At 37.2% G+C, this 25056-nt stretch overlaps 1 protein-coding gene across 2 annotated transcripts in view; it reads right to left on the bottom strand.

The window, feature by feature from the left end:
• The window catches only part of PPP2R3A (protein phosphatase 2 regulatory subunit B''alpha), a 201869-nt gene that overhangs the window by 110153 nt on the left and 66660 nt on the right, over positions 1-25056 (bottom strand). Inside the window, exon 1 of one of the 2 annotated variants that reach the window (XM_043999190.1) lies at positions 4076-4506. The exons of the other annotated variant lie outside the window; for it this stretch is intronic. Coding sequence (XP_043855125.1) covers positions 4076-4207 — 132 coding nt within the window. The 5' untranslated portion in view covers positions 4208-4506. Of the gene's footprint in view, positions 1-4075; positions 4507-25056 lie in introns of those variants that run through there. 2 annotated transcript variants of the gene reach the window in all.

Below are 25056 nucleotides of genomic sequence, written 5' to 3'. Positions count from 1 at the left end.
TTTTTCCACAACTTCAACATTTATTATTTTCCTTTTGTGTCATATTAGCCAATCTGATAGATGTGAGGTGGTACCTCATAGTTGTTTTAATTTGCATTTCTTTAAAATGACTTGTATGTGTGCATAAATGGTACCAAATTTGCAGATGTCACAAAACTGCAAGGATAGACGACAGAAAGGATGGTCAGGATCTGAAAAGACCTTAACAAGTTAGGATATTGCCAGAATTGGATGAGATGAAACTGAAGAGAGATAAAGTAGTCAACTTCAAAAATATTAGATGAGGAGTCATTGTTAGGCAATAGTTCAAAAATATTTGGGGATTTCAGTGAACTGCAAACACAATAAGAATTAACAGTATGATATAACACTCAAAAGAGCTCATGACATCTTTGGCTGTATGGAGAGACATAACTTCAAGGAATAAGGAGATGACAATCTGACTGTTTTGGTCTGAGTTTATCTAAAGTATCGTGGTCAGTTCTAGACACCACATTTTAGTTGAAGCATTGATAAGACAGATAACATAAAGAGGAGGTCAGCCAGGATGGTGAAAGGAATTGAAATAATGCTATATTTGGATTAAATGAAGGAGCTGGAGATGTTTAGTTTGAAGAAGACAGGACTCAGAGTGAACATGACAGATGTCTAGTTAATTAAGAGTTATAATACAGTTGGAGTTTTTTTTGGAGAGGCAATCAGGGTTAAGTGACTTGCTCAGGGTCACACAGCTAGTATCTGTGAGGCTAGATTTGAACTCAGGTCCTCCTGACTCCAGGGCTGGTGCTCTAGCCATTGTACTACCTAAATGCCCCCAGAGTTATAATATAGGAGAGGAGTTCGACTTGTCTTGCTTGGCCTTGGAAAGCAAAAGTAGGAGCTGTGGACAAAAGTTGTACAGAGGAGGATTTAGACTTGATTTAAAGAAAAAATTCCTAATAATTAGCTATAACCAAAAATTGGGTGAGGAGGCAGTCAACTAACATTTATTAAACTCCTATTATATGCCAGGTGCTGTGTTATAGATATAAAGAAAGGCAAAAGCAAAACCAAAAGAGAAGTCTTTACCCTCGAGGGGCTCATAATCATTATAATGGGAGAGACAACATGAAAAAAACCATGCACAAACAAGAAATAATGGGTGTCCCAGACTTTTGCCTCTCTATGATGTTTAGGACAAAATGTAAACTATTTAGCATTTATAGGCTTTCACAAAGTGGCCCCCAACCTATCTTTCCAGCCCCACTGAATCCCACACTCTTGAGATTCAGCCAAACTGGTTTTCTTTGTGTTCTTTATACATGACACCCCATCTCCAATCTGTGCCTTTTCACTGGCCATCTCTCATGCCTAGAATGTACTTCTACTTCTGCCTCAAAGAAGTTCTCTCTTCCTTAAGACAGCTCAACCCCTACTTTCTACAGGAAGCCCTTCCTGATCCTCTGAACTGCTAGTGCTCACCCTTCCAAACCATATTGTATTTATCTATTTTGTATTCTCTCTCTGTCTCTGTCATGTATAAGGTATGTACTGATTTTCTGCCCCATTAGAAGCACCTCAGAATTAGAGATTGTTTCATTCATTGTATTTGTATCTCTAGGTATTAGCACAGTTAGCAATTAACAAATGCTTGTTGTGTGACTGCTCTTTCCACTGCATATACTTTACCTCCTAATCAACCACCCCATGACTCCATTCACTATCCTTATGACTTCCCAGATCAAAATACTTTTCCCTAGAAACCACTTCCCTAGATGTATTCTCTCTTCTTATTAGAATATAAACTTTTTAAGGTAGAGATATCTTTTGAGTGTATTCCTAGCACTTAAAGCAATGCCTGGCACAAAGCAAGTACTTAATATGTGCTTTTTAAATTAACATTAAAAAAGCAGATCAAACAAAAGTCTGGCATAACTTTAATTTTGCTTAAGAATTTAGTGATGGCATGGTAAGGCAACCTAAACAGACGACCATGTTACTAATAATAAACTTATTTGTTTTTGCAATTATTTGTTATTTATTTATTCATTTATCCATCCATCCATCCATCCATTCATTCATTTATTTCTACTAATAAACTTGTAATACAGTACCGTGGCCCAATAATAACTCTTCCAATTAGAAATACAATTTTTAGGGGCAGCTAGATGGCGCAGTGGATAGAGCACCGGCCCTGGAATCAGGAGTACCTGAGTTCAAATCCGGCCTCAGACACTTAACACTTAACCAGCTGTGTGACCCTGGGCAAGTCACTTAACCCCAATTGTCTCACTAAAAAAAAAAAAAAAAAAGAAAGAAATACAATTTTTTAAAAAATTGCTCCAATGTACCTCAAATAATCTTTGAAGACCATAGTTCTGACCTACTTCCTTTACTTAGCATTCCATCTCCCACTTCCATGTTTTTGTACAAGCCATCCACCATGCCTTGAAAACACTTCCTCTTTGTAATTCCAAGCTTCCTTCAAGGCTAGGTTCAGGTGTCGTGTTTCTCAGGAAGCCTTTCCTGGTCCCTCTAACTTCATGACAGCAATTCATCCTGCCTTCCTTGATGAACCTAAATATAAATCCATTCACTCCCACATACATCTTTGTTAATTCCCTTGTTAATGATTTTTTTCTAGTGAAATACTTATCTGTTGATCACTTTTTCCTTTAGGGAAGGACTATCTAACTTTTCTATTTGTATTCCCAACACAAAGTAGGCACTTAATAAATGCTTGCTAATTAGCCTCCAAATTTTCTTCATTTCCAACTTAGTAGAGCTGCTGTTAATGCTTAATAGGAGAAAAAACTTAGTCGCTCATTTTTAAAAGTAAAGTAACATGGTACAAATAGGTATGCATGTGCCTATGATAGTAAATATTCTATGCAGAATTTATGGAGGAATAAAGAATTTAAAATAAAATAATTTGATATAAGTGGCCTATTATACATGTATCTCTACAACTTTATAATTAAATCCTATTATTATTCATCTTCCTTATTTTACTTGCTTACTTTGAAACAGTGGTTTCATTCAAACATAGAAACATCACCATGACATGTTTGTTGTCAAATAACAAAAGACCAGATATAAAGTTTGCTTTTTTGGGCCTGATTTATATAAGTTTCATTTTTATTTTTTATTTTAACTATAAACACATGGCCATAAAAAACCCATTTAAAACACCACTTTGATTTCAGTGTTTCCATATTGTGTTCCAAAGAACCCAGATGATTCCATGTGCTGTGAACAGAAGCTCTAGGCGAAAATGCTGATGCTAATATTTCCTTCTTTAAAATATTAAATTTTATGTATCAAATCATATTACGTAGTCATTTTGTATGAAAATTGGCTTGGTTTTCTCTGATAGTCAATAACATTTGCTGTGAGAAAAGCTTTTCTCTCTTTATTTTTAATCTATATCACCCATCTTGCTTTGATCAGACACTGGGCCATAGGGTGCTGAGGATGTGTGGATTGTATAACTGAGTTAACACCATCAGAAAAAATTCCAGCATTTCTCTTACCAATGATAGAAATTCTATTATATTCAATAAGGTCTTTTCTGTGTATATGCAAAGTATATGTGTGAACATATAAGTGCAGACCCACATATGTATACATACTCATTTCTTCAGTTTCAAATTAAAAAGAACCTTCTTGCCTTCAAAGTATAAAAACCTATTACTATTATTGTAACCAAATTGCAGACCATTAGTTCAAATACAATAAGACTTTTAAACACTAGATTATTAATCATCTGAAAATGTTTTCTCTACAAAAGTCCAAGGCATTTTAACCATACAGCTAATTGCTTAAGAAGTTGGATTGTCACTAAAAACTGTTTCGCTTTTTGCTGATGAAAAGTGTGAGGTCTATACTCTAGGTCAGGGAGATCTATTTTTAAACTTGTTGGTATCTAGCTACAAATAGCATTCTGCAAATAGACAACTGAATAGAGGACATAGTTGAATTCCTTTATCTAATATCAAGATACAAGTGAGTTATAGGAATATTTAGAATTTAATTCAATGAGTGTATTTTATTAGTTATAAAAATATGAGAATAAAAAAGAACACAAGTTTCAAACCTGTGTCTGTTGAAATATCTTTAGCCTCTTCTTAAAGCGTGACGGAAGAACAAAATCACAGCCCTTTGCAAGAAAAGCTAACTCTCCCCTCAAATCCGGGTCCCTTCGAAGAGAGGTTTCCTTGATCATCATCTTTGAAAAACAAGTTTACTTAGCAACTGTCCAGTATACTCCTTAAGATGATTAGATTTAATCTTGATGATATATATGTTTATAGGCAAAATGTTATAAGTCTTGTAAAGAAGAAATTGTTTCTTGTCTCCCATTGAAATAATATTCAGGCATAATGTTCTCCTAACCTCTTGAGGCCACAATTTCCACACCTGCACTGACAATCAAATGAGTCTCAAAGCAAGGTTGTGCATTCCAGTGCCTTCTCATAATTTTCAGGCTAGAAACATATCCTGCAACAGAACCTTTGCTCCTGGGTAGCTTTATGACAAACTGACTTGCACATGTTGTGGACACAGAGCATTCTGGGAAGGAAAGCACCCACTACCAAAGTGCTAAAGTTAGAAACATTACAGCTATATCTAAATATATCAACTTTGACAATATTAACTTGTTAAACCACAGCTTAAATGAGGTGAAAATATATATAAAATAGTCCATGCTGTAACAGAAGATGTACCCTTCAATCTTTTTTTATATCTCTTGAACTTTTATTTTTTAATAGCATTCAATTTTCCCCCAATTATATGTAAAAATAGTTTTTAACATTCATTTTTGGAAGATTTTGAGTTCCAAATTTTCACCCTCCCTCCCTTCCCTACCCCCTCCCAAAGCCAGAAAGCAATCTGATATAGGTTATACATTACACTCATGTTAAACATATTTCCACATTAGTCATGTTGTGAGAGAAGAATCAGAACAATAGGGAAAAAAACACAAAGAAAAAGAAACAACAACAACAACAACAACAAAATCAACAAAAAAGTGAAAATAGTATACTTTGATCTGCATTCAGAATCCATAGTTCATTTTCTGGATGTAGAGAGCAGTTTACATTATGAGTCTTTTGGAATTGTCTTGGATCATTGTAATGCAATTTCTATCACAGTTAATCATTAATGTTGCTGTTACTATTGTACCCTTCAATCTTAAGTAAGATGGAGTATATAATGCCTTTAGAATTTTCTTGCTTTTGGCCTATATTATTTTATTAAACATCATTTTATGAATTAGGAGCTCTAATTTTTAAAACTAGTTCTATTCTTTATTTGGGAAAAAGGAAACAAGTATCTCTAAGTTTATTAGAGAACTTGTGAGGAAGAAAAAGTAAAAATGTTTCTCTACCAAATAGTACTTTGTAGAGGATTTAACTTTTTTTTTTTGACTCCTGGATTTTATAATAGAACATTATATTTCTTAAAGTCTTTTTAGATATTCCTTTTTTTAAAAATATTGGGGGTGGTGGGCAATGAGGGTTAAGTGACTTGCCCAGGTTCACACAGCTAGTAAGTGTCTGTCTGAGGTCAAATTTGAACTCAGGTCCTCCTGAATCCAGGACCTGTGCTTTTATCCACTGTGCCACCTAGCTGCCCCCTTTTTAGATATTCCTAATGAACTGATACATCATTCTGGGATTTTAAGCCAATTTGATGACAAAAGGGAGGGAATGATAATTAAAGAATTGGAACAATGGAATGAAATAAAAATGAATTCATGTAATGAATCAACTCTGAAATTACTTTCCATTTATGTGCGCTCTCTCTCTCTCTCTCTCTCTCTCTCTCTCTCTCTCTCATGTACATTGCTACTAGCCTATTGTATCCTATATTATATTATGAACTCCTTGAGGGCACAGATTGGTGTGTGTGTGTGTGTGTGTGTGTGTGTGTGTGTGTGTGTGTGTGTGTGTGTGTATGTGTGTGAGAGAGAGAGAGAGAGAGAGACAGATAGACACGCACACACAACTATTAATGTCTGCTTCCTGACTCCAGGTACAGGGACTAGAAGGACTCTATTCACTGAGCCACCTAGCTACCTCAGCTAAAATAGCTCTTGGGAGAAAATGAATACCTCTAATGGAGAATTCATAATCAAAGAAGAAATAAAGGAAACTAACAGAAACATTTTTTCTTATGCCAACAAAACTGATAAAATAGCTGAAATGTATAAATATTTACAAAAATACCAAGAATGACAGAAGACATGGATTATTTAAAAGACCCAATATCAGATAATTTTTGGCTTATTCATTTCTTTAACTCCCAAAGTGGAAAACAAAAAACAACCTACTCTAGAGCTAGATGGATTTATAATTTTTTTCAAATATTCAAGGAACAACTAATTCTAATATTACATTAACAGTTTTAAAAATAGGAATAGAAGGGATCCTATAAAACTTTATGACATAAATATGGTCTTGGTATCTAAGCTAGGGAGAAAAAAAGGAGACAAAACATTACAGATGAGTATTCCACAAAGTATGCCACAAAGATATTAAGTATCAGCAAAGAGGTTACAACAACATATTTAAATGATTATCCACTATGACCAGGTCAGAGTTATATCAGAAATGCAGGGGTGCCAACCATTCTGGAGAGCAATTTAGAATTATGCCCAAAGGGCTATAAAGCTGTGCATACCCTTTGACTCAGCAGTACTACTTTTGGGTCTTTTTCCCAAAGAGATCATAAAAAAGGGAAAAGGACCCACATGTACAAAAATCTTTATAGTTGCTTTTTTGTGGTGGCAAGGCATTGGAAAATGAGGGGTTGCCCATAAATTAGGGAATGGCTGAACAAGTTGTAGTATATGAATGTAATGGAATTCTATTGTGCAAGAGGAGTTCAGAGAAACCTGGAAGGACTTACATGAACTGATGATGAGTGAGATGAGCAGAACCAGAAGAACATTATACACAGTATCATCAACATTATGTGTTGATCAACTGTGATAGACTAGATTCTTCTCACCAATACAACAGTACAAGAAAGTTCCAAAGAACTCATGATGGAAAAGCTCTCCAAATCCAGAAAAAAAAAATAAGGAACTGTGGAATATGGATGCTGATTGGACCATACTATTTCTTTTGGTTTTGGTGCTGTTTTTCTTCTTTTTTGAGGTTTTTCCTTTTTGCTCTGATTCTTCTCTTATAACATGACTAATGCAGAAATATGTTTAATGTTATTATACACACACACACACATATGTGTGTGTGTATATATATATAAACCTATATCAGGTTACCTGCTGTCTAGGGGAGGGGGGGGAGGGAGGGAAGGGAGTGAGAAAAATTTGAAATTGAAAATCTTATATAAACAAATGTTGAAAACTATCTCTACACGTAACTGAAAAATAATGAAATACTTTTATTTTAAAAAAAAGAAATGCAGGGGTGATATAATATAAGGAAAACTGTAATGTAGTTGGTCATACTAACAACAAAAATAACGAAAACCACATTTTATGTCAATAGATGCCAGAAACTTTTGACAAGATCCAATATACGTTTCTGTTGAAAAAATAAGAAAACTAGAAATCATGGGAATAGACTTTTTCTTAATCAAAAATCAAGAATAAACATTATTTGAAACAGAGAAAGGTTTGAAGTCTTTCCAATAACACCAGGAATAAAGCAAAGATGTCCATTATCACAGCTTTTAATTAATCACAGAGCTAGAAATGTTAGCTATAACAATAAGAAAAACAAGTCATGCAAATAAATATTACTTTTTATATGTATGTCCAACCTAGAGGAGACTAAAGAGTCAACTAAAATGAATTCAATTCATCAAGCTATCAGGATATAAAATAAATCCAAATAAATTATCAGCATTTCTGTATAGTGCCAACAAAACTCAGTAAGAAGATAGGAAGAGAAATTCCAATAAAATAACTATAGAATGTTTAAAATATCTGAATATCCATCTAGTAAGACACTCACAGAAATTATATAAATACAACTACATAACACTCTTTTTTAAAAAAACATAATACTCTTAATAGAATTACAGACTTCAGCTGGAGAGATAATTGTTCACTGTTGGGACATGCCAAATTGTTAAAATGACAATACTACCTAAATTAATGAACAAATTTAATGTCAAACAATTCATACATCATAGAATTACTCTACAGAACTAGGAATAAATTACATACAGGAATGAAAGGTCAAGATTTCAAGGGAAATAAATGAGAAAAAAATTGAAAAGGAAGCAGTGGAGGACCTGATCTCAAATGATAACACAAAGCAGTAATCATCAAAACAATTTGGTTCTGATTAGGAAAAGAAAAAAGAAAAAGTAATCAGTGGAACAGACTAGATACACTGAACCCTTAAGGAAGCAAATAATATAGCACAGTGTTCCACAAATTCAAGGAATTCAATTATGGGAGTGAGTATTCACTATTTGACAGAAACTGTTGGGAAAATGGAAAAAATCTAGTAGAAATTAGGTAAAGACAAACTGCTCACATCATAAATAATAATATGTTCCAAATAGATATATAACATACTATTATTATACATGTCATAAACAAATTAGGAGAACAAGTATGGAAAGTATCTTCCAAATATATGTAAAGGAGAAGAGTTCTGGAGCAAAAAAGAGATGGAGGCAATAATAAAAGATAAGAGAGGCAATTTTGATTACATAAAATAGAATGTTTTACACAAACAAAATCGATGTTAGAAATAGAAGGGAAATAATTAACTGGTAAGAGAGTGAGAGAGAGATTGAGTATGAGTTATATTTTGAAGAACTCTCACTGTTTAATTTGATCATTGACAATGCTATGCTAAGGATTAATAAAAATTCAGCAGTTCAACAGCTAAAGAAGTGAATCCAGCTTTCCAGACCAGAATCCAGCTTTCCAGACCAGAGTCAAGTTTTCTCCTTATGACATCTTACCACTCCAAGAAGACAAGAGCTCAGAGACTTTAAATGAACAGTTTTGTTTTGTTGGTTTTTTTTCCTTCTGTTATTATATACACCATCTGTAACATGTACTCTCCGTAGAGGCCCTCCCTCTGCAGGCTAGTGTCAAAGTGTTGGTTCATGAGAGACCGCCCCTCTGGACAAAACTTTTCTTTCTCCCTTTTCTATATTGTTATTAACATATTGTTTGCTAGCATAGGGTATTATATTGTTATTTTTGGCTGTTTAATTGAGCAAACCAATATGTGTTTTCCAAAGAAACAAATGGGGTGAATGTGGTAAAAATTATTTGTGGTAAAGATTAATATTGCAGTTTTTAGCTGACTCATTTGGGAGGGGCCACACCTGGCCCACTCTGAGGTTACATATATTACTGAGGTCAGAAGGAGAACTCTCCATAGGCAGTTTTAGAAGGACCTCCCCTTTTTGGGGGAGGAAAGATTGAACACTCCCTGAAGGGAGGCGGAGGGTACTTCCAGAATGCTAGCGGTCTGGCGGGCTCTTCTTCTTCTCCCCTTGCGGTGGTGGTGCGTGTACTTGTTGTCTCAGGTGACTGCTGTTCTGGTGGCATGAGCAACTGTAGACTGTCCGGGTTTGGTGAGTTAATTATGGAAAACCCTAAACTCCTTTGAATTAGCTTAATTGGAAACAGTCTGAGGATTGAACAAGTTAAGTTTAGAGTTAAGAATATTTATCTGTATTTTTATTTTCCTATTTCCTTATCTTTGATTTTTATTAGTTTCACCTTTGTTGTTTAATTAATTCCCAAGTAATAAAATCTGATCCTTTTGTGAACTAAAGCTTAGAGGGTTTTTTCTTATTGCCCTGGGAGAGATATCTAAAAAAGGCAGTTCAGAGGGGAGGGTGAACCTAAAAGGTCCCTCATATTTCCGGGACCTCAATATTAAGGCAAGTCACCCAAATAACGCTCTGTATATCAAATTTTGGCCCTCACAAATACCACTACTAGGAAAATACACAAAAGAATAAAGAAAGAAGGAAAGGACCTATATGGACAGAAACATTTATAACAGTCCTTTTTGTGATAGTAGTGAATGAGAAAACAATACATGTCTATTAGCGGGGGAATGACTGACTGAATTATGGTATATGAATATATTAAATTAATTTTATGCCATAAGAAATAATTGGAGACATTCAGAGAAGCCTGGGAAGACTAGTTTGAACTGATGCTGAGTGAAGTGACCTGCATCAGAAGGTCAATTTATATGGCTCTAATTGTGAAAGATTTAAGAATTATGATCAAGCAATGAATAGCCTCAGCTCCAGAACATTCATGGCCATGCTTCCCACTTTGTGGCAGAAAGGTTATGCACCAGAAGTGCAGCATAATACATATGTTTTCAGACACAGCCAAGGATTTGTTTTACTTGACTATGCTTATCTGTTACAAGGGAAGGGTTTTGTTTTTTGTTTTTTATTTGTTTAGTTTTGCCTGGGAAGAGAGCTATGGTGTGGTAGTGGTCTGGAGGGGATCAGTGATGATTATACTAACAAAAAGAATATAAGAAATTAAATAACGTCAGTTAAACATTAAAAACAGAGCAAAACCCAGAAGTCAGTTCAAAAGGGGACACAGAGCAGTATTGGAATCATCATGTTAAATTTAATATTAATCAATCAAACAAGAGGCATTTATTAAGCACTTAGTAATCCCTGGAAATAGAAAGAAAGGCAAAAACAGTCCTTTCCCTCAAGAATGTTTACATGTAAATAAATAGGTACTTACAAGATAACCTTAGAGGGGAAGGCTTTAGCTTCTGAAAGGGCTAGGAAAGGCCTATGACAAAAGATGACATTTGATCTGGGCTCTAAAGGAAGTCAAGGATTCTAAGAGGCAGAAGTAAGAAGGAAAAGCACTTCAGGTATTAGAAACAGTCAGTACAAAGGCATCTAGATGGGAAATGGAGTGTTGTGTATGAGGAAAATCAAGTAGTTAAGGCTGCCTGGAGAGGAGTGATATGTAAGTAAACTGGAAAGGTAGGAAGGGAATGAGTTGTGAATTGGTTGGGTTTTTTTTGTTTTGTTTTTTTGTTTTGTTTTGGTGAGGCAATTGGGGTTAAGTGACTTGCCTAGGGTCACACAGCTAGTAAGTGTAAGTGACTGAAGCTGGATTTGAACTCAGGTCCTCCTGACTCCAGGGCCGGTGCTCTATCCACTGCGCCACCTAGCTGCCCCTGTGAATTGTTTTCAATGCAAACAAAGAGATAATACGGAACCACTGGAGTTTATTGAGAAGGAGGGTGACTTGGAAAGATCTGTGCTTTAGGAAAAATTACCTTGGCAGCTGTGTAAGCATGAATTAAAGTGGGAAAAGACTTGAGGAAGGGAGTCTAATAATCCTGCTATAATAAGTCCTGCCACAATCCAGGAGAGAATTGAGGAAGGACTGAATGAGGGTGGAGTTGTTGTTGGTGGAGAGAAGAGGATGTGTAAGAGCTGTTGTGAAGACAGAAATGACAAACTTTGGCAAATAATTAGATATCTGCGGTAAAAGTGAGTAGTTGAATATATCATTGAGGTTGCAAACCAGAGTAACTGTAAGGATGGAGGTACCTTCAACAGTAATAGAGAAGTTTGGAAGACGGGAAGGATAATGAATTTTAGACATGTTGAGTTTGAGATGCCTATTGGACATTCACATATAAATGACTGAAAGGCACTCAGTGAAGCAGAATAGAGATCAGGAGAGAAAATAAGGCTGAATAAATAAATCTGGGAATCATCTGCATAGAGATGATAACTGAATCCATGGGAGCTGATTAAACCACCAAATGAGAAAGAGAAAAAAGAGAGCTGAATATAGAGTCTTGAGGAATATCCATAATTAGTAGATGTGATATGAATGAAGCTATTGCAAAGGAGATCAAGAAAGAGCAGTAAGGCAGGCAGGAAGAGAACTAAGTGGGTTCAGCTCCAGGAACACCCAAAGAAAGCCCACTTGTGTGTAGTAGAGTTTCAAGGTGTCATTTATTTTTTTTTCTGTTCTTTGTATAAGAAAATGTTCATACATGTCATGGTCATAATCATAGAATTATTTTTTTAAAGGGAAGACTAGTTAAGAGGGAATTAAAATAGTCCAAGTAAGAAACAATAAGGGTATGAGTTAGAGTTATTGGCAGTCTGAACAGAAAGGGGGGAGTGGAAGGAAATAATGTAGAAACAAAAGTGGCAAGATTTAGCAATAAAGTACTTGTCAGGTAGATGGAGGTGCTGAGAAAGAAAAGTGTCAAAAATGGCTTTGAGATGATGGTGCTATCAATAGATAAAAGAAAGCTTGAAGAAGGAGAAATCTAAGGTGAAGAGGAAAGATGCTGAATTCACTCTGAGACATGTTAACTCAAGTCCAGTACCTGGCACATGTTGGTTATTTAATAAATGTTTGGTTTTTTCCTTCTTTCTACTGGATTTGTCAATTAAGGGTTGACTTGAATAAAGTCAATAAATTAAAAAGTTTAAAAGTGGTAGAGATAGAAGTCAGATTGCAGTGGATTGAGGAATGAATCTAAGGTAAGGAAATGGAGGAAGCAAGTATAGACTACATTTTCTACAAGTTTAATAGCGAGAGAGGGGAGAAATAGGATGATACTTTGATGAAGTTTATATAAGCAGAGAGGCAGCATCCAGGAGAAGGAACTAATAGAAATGAGAGAGAGAGGGATCAACTGATAGAAGAAGGTACAGAAAGCATTAGAAGGGATGGTACCAACGGCACAAATGAACAGTAGCAAAGTGTAGTGAAAAGAGTACTGGACATGCAGTCAGAGGCTCTGGCACCAGGGGCAAATCACAGAATATCTTTCTTCCTCAGTTTCCTTCGTTGTAAAATGGGAATAATAATATCAGAACCACTTATATCACAGTTTTGTTGGGAAAGTGGTAGTTAAATGTAAGGTATTATTCAATTTTTTGAGGGGTGGGGCAATGAGGGTTAAGTGACTTGCCCAAAGTCACACAGCTAGTAAGTGTCAAGTGTCTGAGGCCGGATTTGAACTCAGGTCCTCCTGAATCCAGGGCTGGTGCCTTATCCACTGTACCACCTAGCTGCCCCAAATGTAAAACATTATTAATTATAGGTGTTGTCCTTGGTAACAAGGTGGATCACCTTACTTTTCAAGATGGGAGGAAAAAAATTTTTGAGACAGGAGGTAATAAATAGATTTTTGAGGTGTGGAGGTAGGGATATAAGGGAGAGTCGGGGTAGAGTTGGGGGCTTGAGAAGAAAGGTCTGGAAGAGATGCTTTGGGGAATGTGACAGATTCGATCAGAAATCAATAAAAGGCCTGCCATGCATCAGTCAGGGTTTAGCTGTAGTCAGTAGGAATTAGGAGTGCACTCAGTACAGGTTAGTATTTTCTAGCAACCTAGAAGTGGGAGCAGATGAAGCTTTCTGTAGGCATTGGAATGAAAGGAAACTGGAGATTAGCAGTGAAGAAAGTTGAAGGAGATAGAGCCAAATGATTCAGGGATGGAGGATGAATTATTGTTGAAATGGCTTCTTAAATGTTCAAAACTATGAATGAGAAGGAAGTGGATCCTGAGTGGGGTGATGGACTAAGCCAATAGGTAAGAAATCATCATATCATAGATTTTGAGTTGAGAAGAACTTAGAACCTTAGGAATTATCTAACTCTGTGCTTTACTAATAAAGAACTGAGGTCAGTGTTGTTTTCCTTAAGCTAATAATAGGTAATATGTGGCAGAGCCAAGACTGAACCCAAGTTCAATAACTCCAAATCCTACACTCCTTCCTCTTTTTAAAAAAGAGGGCAAAGAACAGGTGGAGTGAGGTGGTGGAATATGTAGAAGGACAGATATTGATCTGGTTGGGGAATTTTAGGGGATTTTGGAAGTGGAGCAATTTCATGCTGTAGTGACCTCTAATCCCTGTGGTTGCCTATGGCAGAATGGAAACAGAGGGCATAGGAACAACTAAAGATCAGAGCTGAGGTATAACAGAGACAAGAAGTTTTGTTTGAGGCAGACTTTCATGAACCAGCATGTCACAGAAAGACTTGGTCATTCAGACACTGACCTAAAGTGGTGGGAGGCAAGTACTAGACTAATAAGGAAATTTAGGTGCTAGTTCCAGTTCTGCCACTTAATTTCTCTAGGTTTTACTTTTCTCATTTATATAACAAATGGGTTGGAATAGCTTAGAGATTTTTCTGCATCATGGACTCCTTCAGCAATCTGGTGATGTTTATGGATGCTTTTTCAGAATAAGGTTTTTACATGCACAAAACAACTACTGAATTATACTGAAACCTATGATATTGAAATGGTTATCCAAATATTGAAAAAATAAAGGAATGCATTACAGGTAAAAAGCTCTAGACTTGATGTTTCTAAGGTCCCTCCCAATTCTAAAATGTTACATTTCTGATTGAATTTGGAATGCTAAGAAGATAAGTGAACTTTAATATATTGGACTTAGAGGTCTAATTGATCATAGTGTAAAAAGAGTATAGATCAAGACAGAAGAAAGAGTTTTGACCACTTAATATGAACAATCTCTTTATAAGAACAAATATGCTTTCCTGATGAATATATCCAAGTTGATAGTACAACATCTAAACCATGTACTGGGAAATGTCCAAGTTGGTTACTTGTATCTTTCAGGGTGCCATTCCCTCAGGGCTAGAGCCTTGGGCTATAACAGTGGTTCCCAGTCTGTGAGCTACTGACCTCTGGGGTGGGTTTGGAGCTATGTACTTATTGCAAGGGATCTCAGATTTTTTTTTATGGGCTCCAAATGTTACAATTTTAATTTTTGTTTAGAAAGAACACACACATATTACTACTTTTTAAATGTAGCCAGATACTGTTGTGAATAATAAAACAAATTCATTAAAAAATATTACTGAATTCATAGTAGCCTTTTGCCTTCATATATTTTCCTCTATCAATAAACAGAATAACGCAAATTATTTGGGACAAGCAATAACTTCGATATTGATTCATTTTGTAACAGCAGTGGCCATGTGTGTGTTTCTATTGATAGTATGGTCAAAACATTAGACCTAGACCAGCTGAAACCAGATTGTGCTGAATGGATTGAACTGACATAGATAAACAATTCTGACATTCTTTCTTACACATGATGTTTTTGAACTAAGTTTTAAATTCCTGTCAGTTGAGTGCTTTAAAACAGAAATTTCCAAGTAGGGATAGAATACAGCAAGATCATCTTCCACTATGGCATGTCACAAAAGGTTAAGAAAATTATCCAAGAAAATAGAAGAAACATGTTTTAATAGCCTCAGAACTTGTCTGATTTAAACTCTACTGGAAAACTGATGTATTCTTTTTTTCTTTTTTTGGTGAGGCAATTGGAGTTAAGTGACTTGCCCAGAGTCACACAACTAGTAAGTGTTAAGTGTCTGAGGCCGGATTTGAACTCAGGTCCTCCTGACTCCAGGGCCAGTGCTTTATCCTGCCCCAAAACTGATGTATTCTTCATCAAAGGTATGCTTAATATCCAATGTGATAAGTATGGTTTCATGATGAAGAATTTTTTAAAAAATTGTCAAAAACTTGTGAATTCAATACCAAATTGTGTAAAACAAGTGAATGCAGCAAAAGGAGGTCATAGTGCATATTAAGCAGCCTTTAAACATATAAAAAGTTGTAATGTGTATTGGATAAATTAATGTTTAAATATTTTACTTTGTCCAAAGCAATTAAAAACATAATATTATCAAATTGAGGTCTGCAAAATTTTTTGACATTGAGAAGTTCTCATACTTTAAAAAATTGGGAACCACAAGGCTATAGGTTATAGAATTAATAATGTACTTGGGGGGCGGCTAGGTGGCACAGTGGATAGAGCACCGGCCCTGGAGTCAGGAGTACCTGAGTTCAAATCCGGCCTCAGACATTTAACACTTACTAGCTGTGTGACCCTGGGCAAGTCACTTAACCCCAATTGCCTCACACACACACACACACAAAATGTACTTGGAAAATGGATCACTTCCTAGTTAGGGGAGTTCCTTAACAGTCCCAGGAAATCATTACTACTCAAGGAACCACTTTTTTAATCATACCACCTGTGAAATAAACGAAAGGGCAGAGAGTAGAGAAATACTAAATTCAACCAGTCTCTTGAAAAGAACTAGTTGGAAGGTCCTTTCCTGGAACCTAATATGAAAATTTTATTTTTGTCTTCTGCAGCAAATACAAAACCTAGCATGGATTGTCCCATCTGTTGAAAAAAACCTCTACCCTTGTGTTTTGAAGATATTTGTGGGAGACCAATGACTAGCCAATTCAACCTGAGTAACAGAAAATTTAAATTATGTGTGAGAGAGTACTAAGGTGAAAGTGGATTTACCTTAGAAAAAAATTATTTCAATTCATAAAGAAACTCCAAAAGGCTGGTTTCTCAGATGCTTCTATAAAGAAGTGCTAAAAAAATGCCATATATAAGAAGTTTGATTCATGAGAAGGGTGTATTAGATCTTTCCAGATACAGTGGTTGACTGTTTTGAAGACCCAAAGAAGAAAATAAACATATCTTACTGACTTTGTGGCTTAAAAAAAAAAAGGAGTAAAGAAGGCAAATACCATTTGTAATTTCATTCTGGTGAGACAGGGGTGACTCCTTTATCAATCATATAAAAATTTATATGTAGATTCTGCATAAGAGAAGATTATCCAAATTGATTTGTTCCAAATTTCCAGAATTATAAATGGACTTCAGGAATTTAAAACTCAGCTCAAAAACACTCCATGTAAGAAAGACTGTATAAGCTGGTTATCCATTTCAGTTCAACAAGCATTTATTAACCACCTACTATGTTCAAAAGCACAGTGCTGGGGATAGAGAAAATGAAAACCAGTCTTTGCTTTGTTAGAATATTTTTGAATTGACTAGCCTAATTTGGGGGGCTAATCTGACTGGAGGACTAAACTGGGGACTTGTGACTATTTGGCTATCTGACTTCGTTAATTTAATGTGGGCCGTTTATAAAGTTCCACCACACTGCTCCCAAACTGATAGACTAAAGATTAAGAAGCCTCTTAACCAAATAATCAAAGCAGAGTTTATTTATGAGATACTATTTCAAATTAGGAGTACAGGGAAATAAAGTACAACCTGACTGTTTTCCTGCGGTCTCTTTCCACTGCCTCTTTTGCACCTGCTGCGCTTGGAACTTCTTGAATACAATAAGGGCCTTAGCCGCCTCTGGCTTCAGGGCAAGTTACACTTTCCCTGGTTTGTATTAAGGCCTGTAACCTTGTCAGTCTGCTCTGTCAGTTGTCCGTCCGAACCCCTGAGTCTTGTCTATCTAGTCTGTCCTCAGCCTGTCCTCTAGTCTGTCCTTCTTTATCTAGTCCGTCTCCTTCCTCGTCTCCTTCCTAACTCCCAGGTCTAAATATACCTTTTCTTCTCTCCACTCAAATCTCGGGGCTTCCTTCGCTGGCACAGACCAAGCTAATCCGCCAGCCAGAGCTGCGGCTAGTGGGGGGGGGTGGGCTCCAAGTTTCACGTGCCTCAGCACAGGCTATCCGGGATCCGCTCAGGTCAGAGGGAGCTGGGGGCTTTTTTCTTCCCCCCAGCTGTCTGACCTGGCATCTGGTATAGCCCACGGGGCTTTTTCACTCAGCTGAAGCTGAGGAGGAGGGGGGAGACCCTGAGGGCCTAAGGCTTTCTAATCTCAGCCTAAAGGTAGGGTCCCCAAATCAAAATAAATTTCCACAGCTTATATTATATCAGAAAATACAACATAGGATTCTTCTAGCTAGAAGGGACCTAAAGATCACTTAATTCAACCACTCCTTTTACAGATGAGGAAAATGAGTCACAGAGAGGTTAAGTTACTTTTCTAAGCTCACACAGATAGTAAGCGGCAGAGTCAAGATTTGAACTCTGGGGGCAGCTAGTGGATAGAGCATGGGCCCTGGAGTCAGGAGTACCTGAGTTCAAATCTGGCCTCAGACACTTAACACTTACTAGCTGTGTGACCCTAGGCAAGTCACTTAACCCCAACTGCTTCACTAAAAAAAAACCAAACACCAAAACAAACAAACAAACAAACAAAAAGATTTGAACTCTGGAATTCTAGCTATGAATTCAGTTCTCTTTCCATTGTACCATGCTTCTTTCATGTCAACAGTTAAAAAACAAGATAACTGGAGGAGAGAGATACCACTGATTATGAGAGGATCAGGAAAAGCCTCCTGTGAGGGGTCACCCCATTCTCATAAGAAATATACCTTCTTGCTAATGCTAACCCCTCTACATATACCCTTGACCCCATTCCATCCCATCTTATCCAGTAGATTGCTCTATCAACCCCAGTCTCACTCACTGTTAATCTTTTCCTTTAAAATAAATGGTTCGCTACTGCCTAAAAATCCATTAATATCTTCCGCCAACCTTAAAAATCGCTCACTTGATTTGTCCATCCCTGCCTGCTCTTGTCCTATATTTCTCTTAGCTTTTGTGGCTACACTCCTTGAGAAAGCTATATACAATGCTACTTCCTCTCCTTTCCCTTTCTTCTACACTCTCTGTAGTTTGTCTTCTGACTTCATTATTCAACTACTTGCATGCGCTCTCTCTGCCAAATCTAACGATCTTTTCTCAATCTTCATGTTTCTTGATCTCTTTGCAGCCTCTGACATTGTCTTTCTTCTCCTTGATACTCTCTTCTTTCTAGGTTTTCATGACATTGCCTTCTCCTGCTTCTCCACCAACACATCCTGTTTTCTTTGCTGTGTCATAATCTCCCAGGTCATGCTTGCTAACCACTCACTAGGGTCACCCATTATTGACTTGGACCCTTTCCTCTTTTTCTTCTATACTGTATCACCTGGTAATCTCAGCAGCTCCCAAGATGCATTTACATATCTAAGCCAATGATTCTCAATTCCCTTATCCAGACCTAACCTCTCTCCTGACCTGTGGTTTCACACCTCTAACTACCTACTAGACATCCCAACCTGGATGTCCTCTAGACCTTAAACTCAATATGTCTAAAGTCTTTCTCCTTAAACTCCCTTCCCTTTCCTAACTTCCAGATTATGGTAAACATCCTCCCAGTCATCCAGACTCATGACCTAGGGGTCATCCTCAATTCATTATTCTCTCACCTCTCATAGTTAATTTGTTGTCAATTCCTTTGGATTTTACTGTTCAACATCTATTGTCATAGCCCTCTAGGTGGTTTCCCTGTCTCAAGTCTCTTCCTACTCCATCCCAGCTTTTGCTAAGATGTCAAAGTTATCTTCCTACAAAGCAAAGGGCTGATCATGTCAATCCTCTACTCAATACATTCTTGTGGCTCTCTATTACCTCCAGAAAAAATGTAAAACCTTTGTTTGACTTTTAAAGTTTTTTATAACCTGGCCTCTTTTTACCTTTCTAGTCTCCTTATACTTTACTCCCCCAACATGTACTCTGGGATCCATACTGTTCCTTGCATAAGACATTTCAATCTTCCAATTTCAGCCTTTTCACTGGCTGCCCTCTAGGCCTGGAATGCTCTCCTTCCTCAACTCTACCTCTGGCTTTCTTCAGGTCTAAGCTAAAATGCTGCCTTTGGCAAGAAGCCTTTCCTAATCCCCCCAGCGCTAAGATTAGCTCCAATTTATTCTGTATACATCGGGTATGTACATAGTTGCATGTTTTCTCCCCCCTTAGAATGTGAGCTCTTTGAGGGCAAAGACTTTTCATCTTTGTAATCCTAGGCTCATTTAGCCCAGTGCCTGGAACAGAGAGACATTCAATAAATTCTTTCTGACTTGACACCTGAGCTCAGCACTGAAAAAGCCTAGATATTCTCAATTAGAAAAGAGAAGGTAGCACAAATGATGGGAATCCTGTATAAAGGTATGGAAGTAGAAGATGTTATGATGAATTTAGGAAACAGAAAATAGAGAATTTTGGTTGGACCACAATATGTATGTTTGTGTATGTATAAACATATATGTGTGTATATATTTAAGTGTGTGTGTGTGTATATACACATATATATGGAGCGAGAGAGGAAGGAGAGAGACAGAGGGGGAGAGACAGAGAGAGTGAAGGAGAGAGAGGAGAGAGTGGGAAGAGGGGGAAAGAGGGAGGGAAGGAGAGAGAGTGAGCGCGAGATAATGTGAAATAAGTCTGGAAAGACACCTTGGAAACAGGTTATGAAGAGCTTTATATTCCAAGAAGAGAAATCTGTATTGTGCCCAAGAGGCACCAGTAAAGAATCACTGACTATTCCTATGCATTGGGGTTACAAGGTCAGTTACTGACCTTGGGGTTACTGTGCTTTAGGGTGATTATTTTGGCAGTTGTGTAGAGGATAGACTATAAAGAGGAAAGACTAGAACGCAGGGAGACCAAATAAAAGGTTATTGCAATGGGCCATAGGCTTAAAGAATCATAGATTTAGAACTAGAAGGGACCACTGGGGTCATCAAGTCCAACTGTTTTATACTACAGATGAGGAACCAAGGCACGGTTTCTGAGGCAAGATTCAAATATGTCTTCCCGATTCCATGTCCAGTCCTTTACTCACTACACTAAATGAGAAATGTTGAAGACCTGAACCAGGGTGGTGGGTCCTGTGAGTAAAGAAATGGGGGTAGCTGTCAGAAAGATATTATAGAGCAAATATTCCCATAAAAGGTAAGGCTACTATCCTATTGGTTGGTTGGTCCAGGGGACAAGGGCTCAAACTACTGACATGAAATCTCAATCCTGGGTGGCATAAAAAGGCCAGCCCACAAGGAGGCAGCACCATTTATACCTGACAGATGTGCCACTGTCATGAAAGTCAAAAGTGTTCTGACCAGTGTGAGGGCCAAAATTTGATATACGGAGTGTTATTTGGGTGACTTGCCTTAATATTGGGGTCCTGGAGATATGAGGGACTCTTTTAGGTTTAATCTCCCCTTTGAACTTTCTTTTTTATATATTCCTCCCAGGCCAATAAGGAAAGGAGCCTCTGAGCTTTAGTTCATAAAGGATCAGATTTTATTACTTGGGAATTAATTAAACCACAGAGGTGAAACCAATTAAGGAAATAAGGAAGTAGAAATACCGATAGTCTTAACTCTAAACTTAGCCTATGCAATCCCAGAGCATTCCCAATTAAGCTAGTTCAAAGGAATTTAGGGTTTTCCTTAATTAAACTCACCAACCCTGGTCAGTCTACAGTTACTCATCAGAACAGCAGTCGCCTGAAACAGAGCAAAACACCCGCCATTGCCAGCCTGCTCGCCAGGCCGAAAGAGAGAGAACTTTTTAACACGCCTCGCCTACTGGAAATTGCCTCCCTTCCGATGGTATTCAGTTTTTCCTCCCCTCAAAAGGGGAGGTCTGGCATTCAGTTTTTCCTCCTCCAAAAGGGGAGGTCCTTCAAAAGCTGCTCAGTAGCATGTGCATGATTCAGCTAAAAACTTGCGACATTACTCTATACCATAAATAATTTTTATCACACCAGATAGGTTTCTCTATGGAAATGAGGGGGGCTATGTCTACCAGAACTTATCCTTGTTGAAAGCTTTTCTATGGCTAAGTAAGCTTCCTTTTGATAATTGTCAAATGATGGATGAGTGTCTCTTTACCGTTCCAATCCTGAATCTTAACTGTCCTCAGTCAAGTCTGGCCCATCATAGGGGATGAGACAAGAGTGGATAATGAAGAATGGATGATTCTAGGGGACTAGAAGGACTAGACTTCAGTGGAAATGGGGAAATATGGAGAAGGGATAAGTGTCATGAGGGTAAGATAATATGTATCTTTGAGATATATTGAGTTTGACATGCCTATGGGATCTCCAAGTAGATAAGCCTAACATGCAGTAGAGAATGTGGAAATGGAATTCAGGAGAGAAGTTAGTGTTTGCAAATATAGTTTTGTGAGTAATATACAAATAGATCACAACTGAACCCACTGGGGCTGATGAGATCATCGACAGAGGGTTTGGTGAAACATATAAGAACAGAATACAGGACTGAGTCTTGTGGGCAACCTAGTGTTAAGGGGTGGGACATGGATCATCATTCAACAAAGCAGACTGAGAAGAAATGGTCACATAGGTGAAGGGCTAACCAGGAAAAGAGGAGTGTCATGAAAGCCAAGGGAGGATGTAGTATCCAGGAGAAGAGTAATCATGTCAGAAGATATGGAGAAGTCAAGGATGAGGACAGGGAAAAGGTTATGAGATTTAGCAATTAAGAGATCGGTGGCTATCTTGAATAGAATAATTTCAGTTGAATGGTAGAGTCAGAGGTAATACTGAAAAGGTCTAAAAAGTGAGTAAAAGAAAAGGGAATGGAGGTAAGTGTGTAGACAGCTTTTTCTAGGAGTTTAACTGTGAAAGGGAAGATACATATACAATGATAGCTGGAAGGCAGTGACCTTGGGTGAAAATATTTTAAGGATGGGGATCTGGGCATGTTTATAAGCAGCACTGAAGGAAGCAGTGGATAAGCAGTGATTGAATATGATCAAGAGAGAATGAGGAACTGATCAAACTCTTGGAAGAGTAGGGAGTGGTAGGATCAAGGGCACCAGTGAAGAAGCTGGCTTTGTCAAGGAGAATCTCCTCTTTGAAGAGAATATAGGAGAAGAGAATATAGGAGAAGAGAATATAGGAGAAGAGAATATAGGAGAAGAGAATATAGGAGAAGAGAATGACGGGGGGAGGATGATATAGAGGACTTTTGAGGTGCAGAATAGGATAGATCTAGGAACCCAGGATGAATGGCCTTTACTTTCCCAGGAAACTAGGAGGTAACCTCCATTGCTTCAAGGAAGGAGAAAGGATATGGTGTTGCAGGCTTGAGGAGAGAATAGGAGGTTTCAAACAGTTGTTGTTGGAAATATGATAGTCAATTAGACAATAATAAAAGGACTGCCATGCAGGAATGAGGGCCCGGTTGAAATTAGATAACATAACTTTGTGGAGGGATCTAACTTGCACAGTTGTGTAACTGCATTGCTTGGAATTTAGTAGCATGTGCTTAGGGAATGAAGGCTTATAGTAGGTGTAACTCAAGGTTGTATTTTGGCAAGGAATGAGTGGTGATTAGACTGAATAAAGGAATGTCTACAGAGAACAAAATAGTGAAGTAAGAAATTCATTTAAGTTCAAGTTAAAAAATATACAAAAGATGGGATATACATGTATATATGCAAGAACATAAACATGTACACACATGCATAAACATACACACACACACACACACACACACACACACACACACACACACACACGGCCAAATCAAAAGAACAGAACGATCCTTTAGGAACTCAGGAAGCCGAAAGTTTTGAATAATTTGAAGAACAAAAATACCTTTAAAAAACAAGCTATTCTAGGCACAAGTTAAAGAATAAAGAGAGGGAAAGTCTACTGTTTTGGAGGTCAAGGGGAAAGGGAACTGAATACAACAAATGATTTGCTACTGGGCCTAGATGGCTCAGGAGAAGGAAGTGAGGCTTGGTGACTGCACAGCCCTTCCTCACTTAAATCCAATTCATTACAAGTCATGATATCTGTCATGGTTTTCTTCGAGAATAAAGGACAAACAACAACCACCACAATTATCTGGTTTTAAAAGGTTGTCATTCTTGGTAAAGAATTCTTATTAATATATATTACACACTGTTAATCGTGGTCAATTGTCAGCTTTGTCTATCTTATGAATAACTTTTAGCCTTGAGTCAGGGCATTAGTCATTTCAACTTTTAAAAATGTGACACTTGAATGTTGCCATTTCCCTCATGACTTACTAAATGAAACAAGATTTTCTTAAGAAATAAGTTTACAATTAATGACTAAATATTTTGAATGATGACAGTAATCTTCACATTAAAAAATCCTTGAATTCTAAATTTTACTTTGGAACATATTTTCTTTCATTTCTTCTTTGAATTTGTATCCTTAGCACCTAATATTTTCCCACTTTCTCATGGCTCAAAAAGACAGTCTCCTCTGGGTATAATAACCTGTAAGACTTAAGATGGGAAATAATAAGAGAGACCAGAAAAGTGATAACATGGTACCATGAAAAGAACCCTGCACTGGAAATAAAAGACCCAAATCTAGTACTGGTCTTACATGAACTATGTTTCTTTGCCAATTTTCTTCATTTGCAAAATGGAGAGGTTAGAATAAATAATTTCTAAAATTATTTTTGGGCAGCGTGGTGGTACACTAGACAGACCACCAGGCAGGGAGTCAGGAAGACCTGAGTTCAAATTCAGCCTCAGACACTTGATGTGTGATTCTGGGCAAATCACTTAACCTGGTTTGCTTCAGTTTCCTCATCTGTAAAATGAGCTGGAGAAGGAAATGGCAAACTACTCTAGCATCTTTGCCAAGAAAACTCCAAATGGGGTCATGAAGAGTTGGACATGACTGAAACAACTAAACAACAGTTTAAAAAATTTGCAGTTTTAGTACTTCTCTAACCCTGATTCACTAGCATAGTTTTGATTCCTGTAGTACAGGTAGTTGATTCCAGGAAGCCCTTGGGAGTTTATTACAAGAGACCATGAATTTGTCCTTTCTTTTTAAAATTGATAACTGTATTTTAATATAATTGGTTTGTAAACCTATGAATTTTTTTATGCATTTAAAAACTATTATAAGAAGGGGTCCCATTGGCTCCACCAGACTGCTAAAGGAGTCCTTGGCATAAAAAAGGCTAGGAACCCAGTGCCCCACTCATTTGTTACTTTAGATTTTGAGGAGGAAGGGAGAACACGGGGAAAAAAGAAATGGGAAGGAAAAGGAAAAGGGGAAGGAAAAGGGAGGAGAAAAGTCATATAGAAGACAAAGGTAGAAGGGCCATCCTAATATTGCACCTTTACTTAGTGTAAACTGTTCAACAGTTGCCAAAAGTAGTAGTAGAGCAAGATTTCTTTCACTTCCACCACTGGCAGAGTGAAAGATATTCTTAATATATGTTAAAGATGAAGATGTTCCCCCTTCCATTTCTTTTCCCATAATTTCCCAAAGCAGTGATGGTAGGCTAGGTTAGGCATGTACTTGATAATTAGTATTAAATATTCAAAGTGTTAACAATATAAAGAATAGGGGCAGCTAGGTAGCGCAGTGGATAGAG

This window comes from Dromiciops gliroides, chromosome 3 (assembly GCF_019393635.1).
Source record: "Dromiciops gliroides isolate mDroGli1 chromosome 3, mDroGli1.pri, whole genome shotgun sequence".
Taxonomy (NCBI): Eukaryota; Metazoa; Chordata; class Mammalia; order Microbiotheria; family Microbiotheriidae; genus Dromiciops; species Dromiciops gliroides.
Note: the sequence above shows the minus strand (reverse complement) of the source record. Positions and strands in the feature narration are given on the sequence as shown.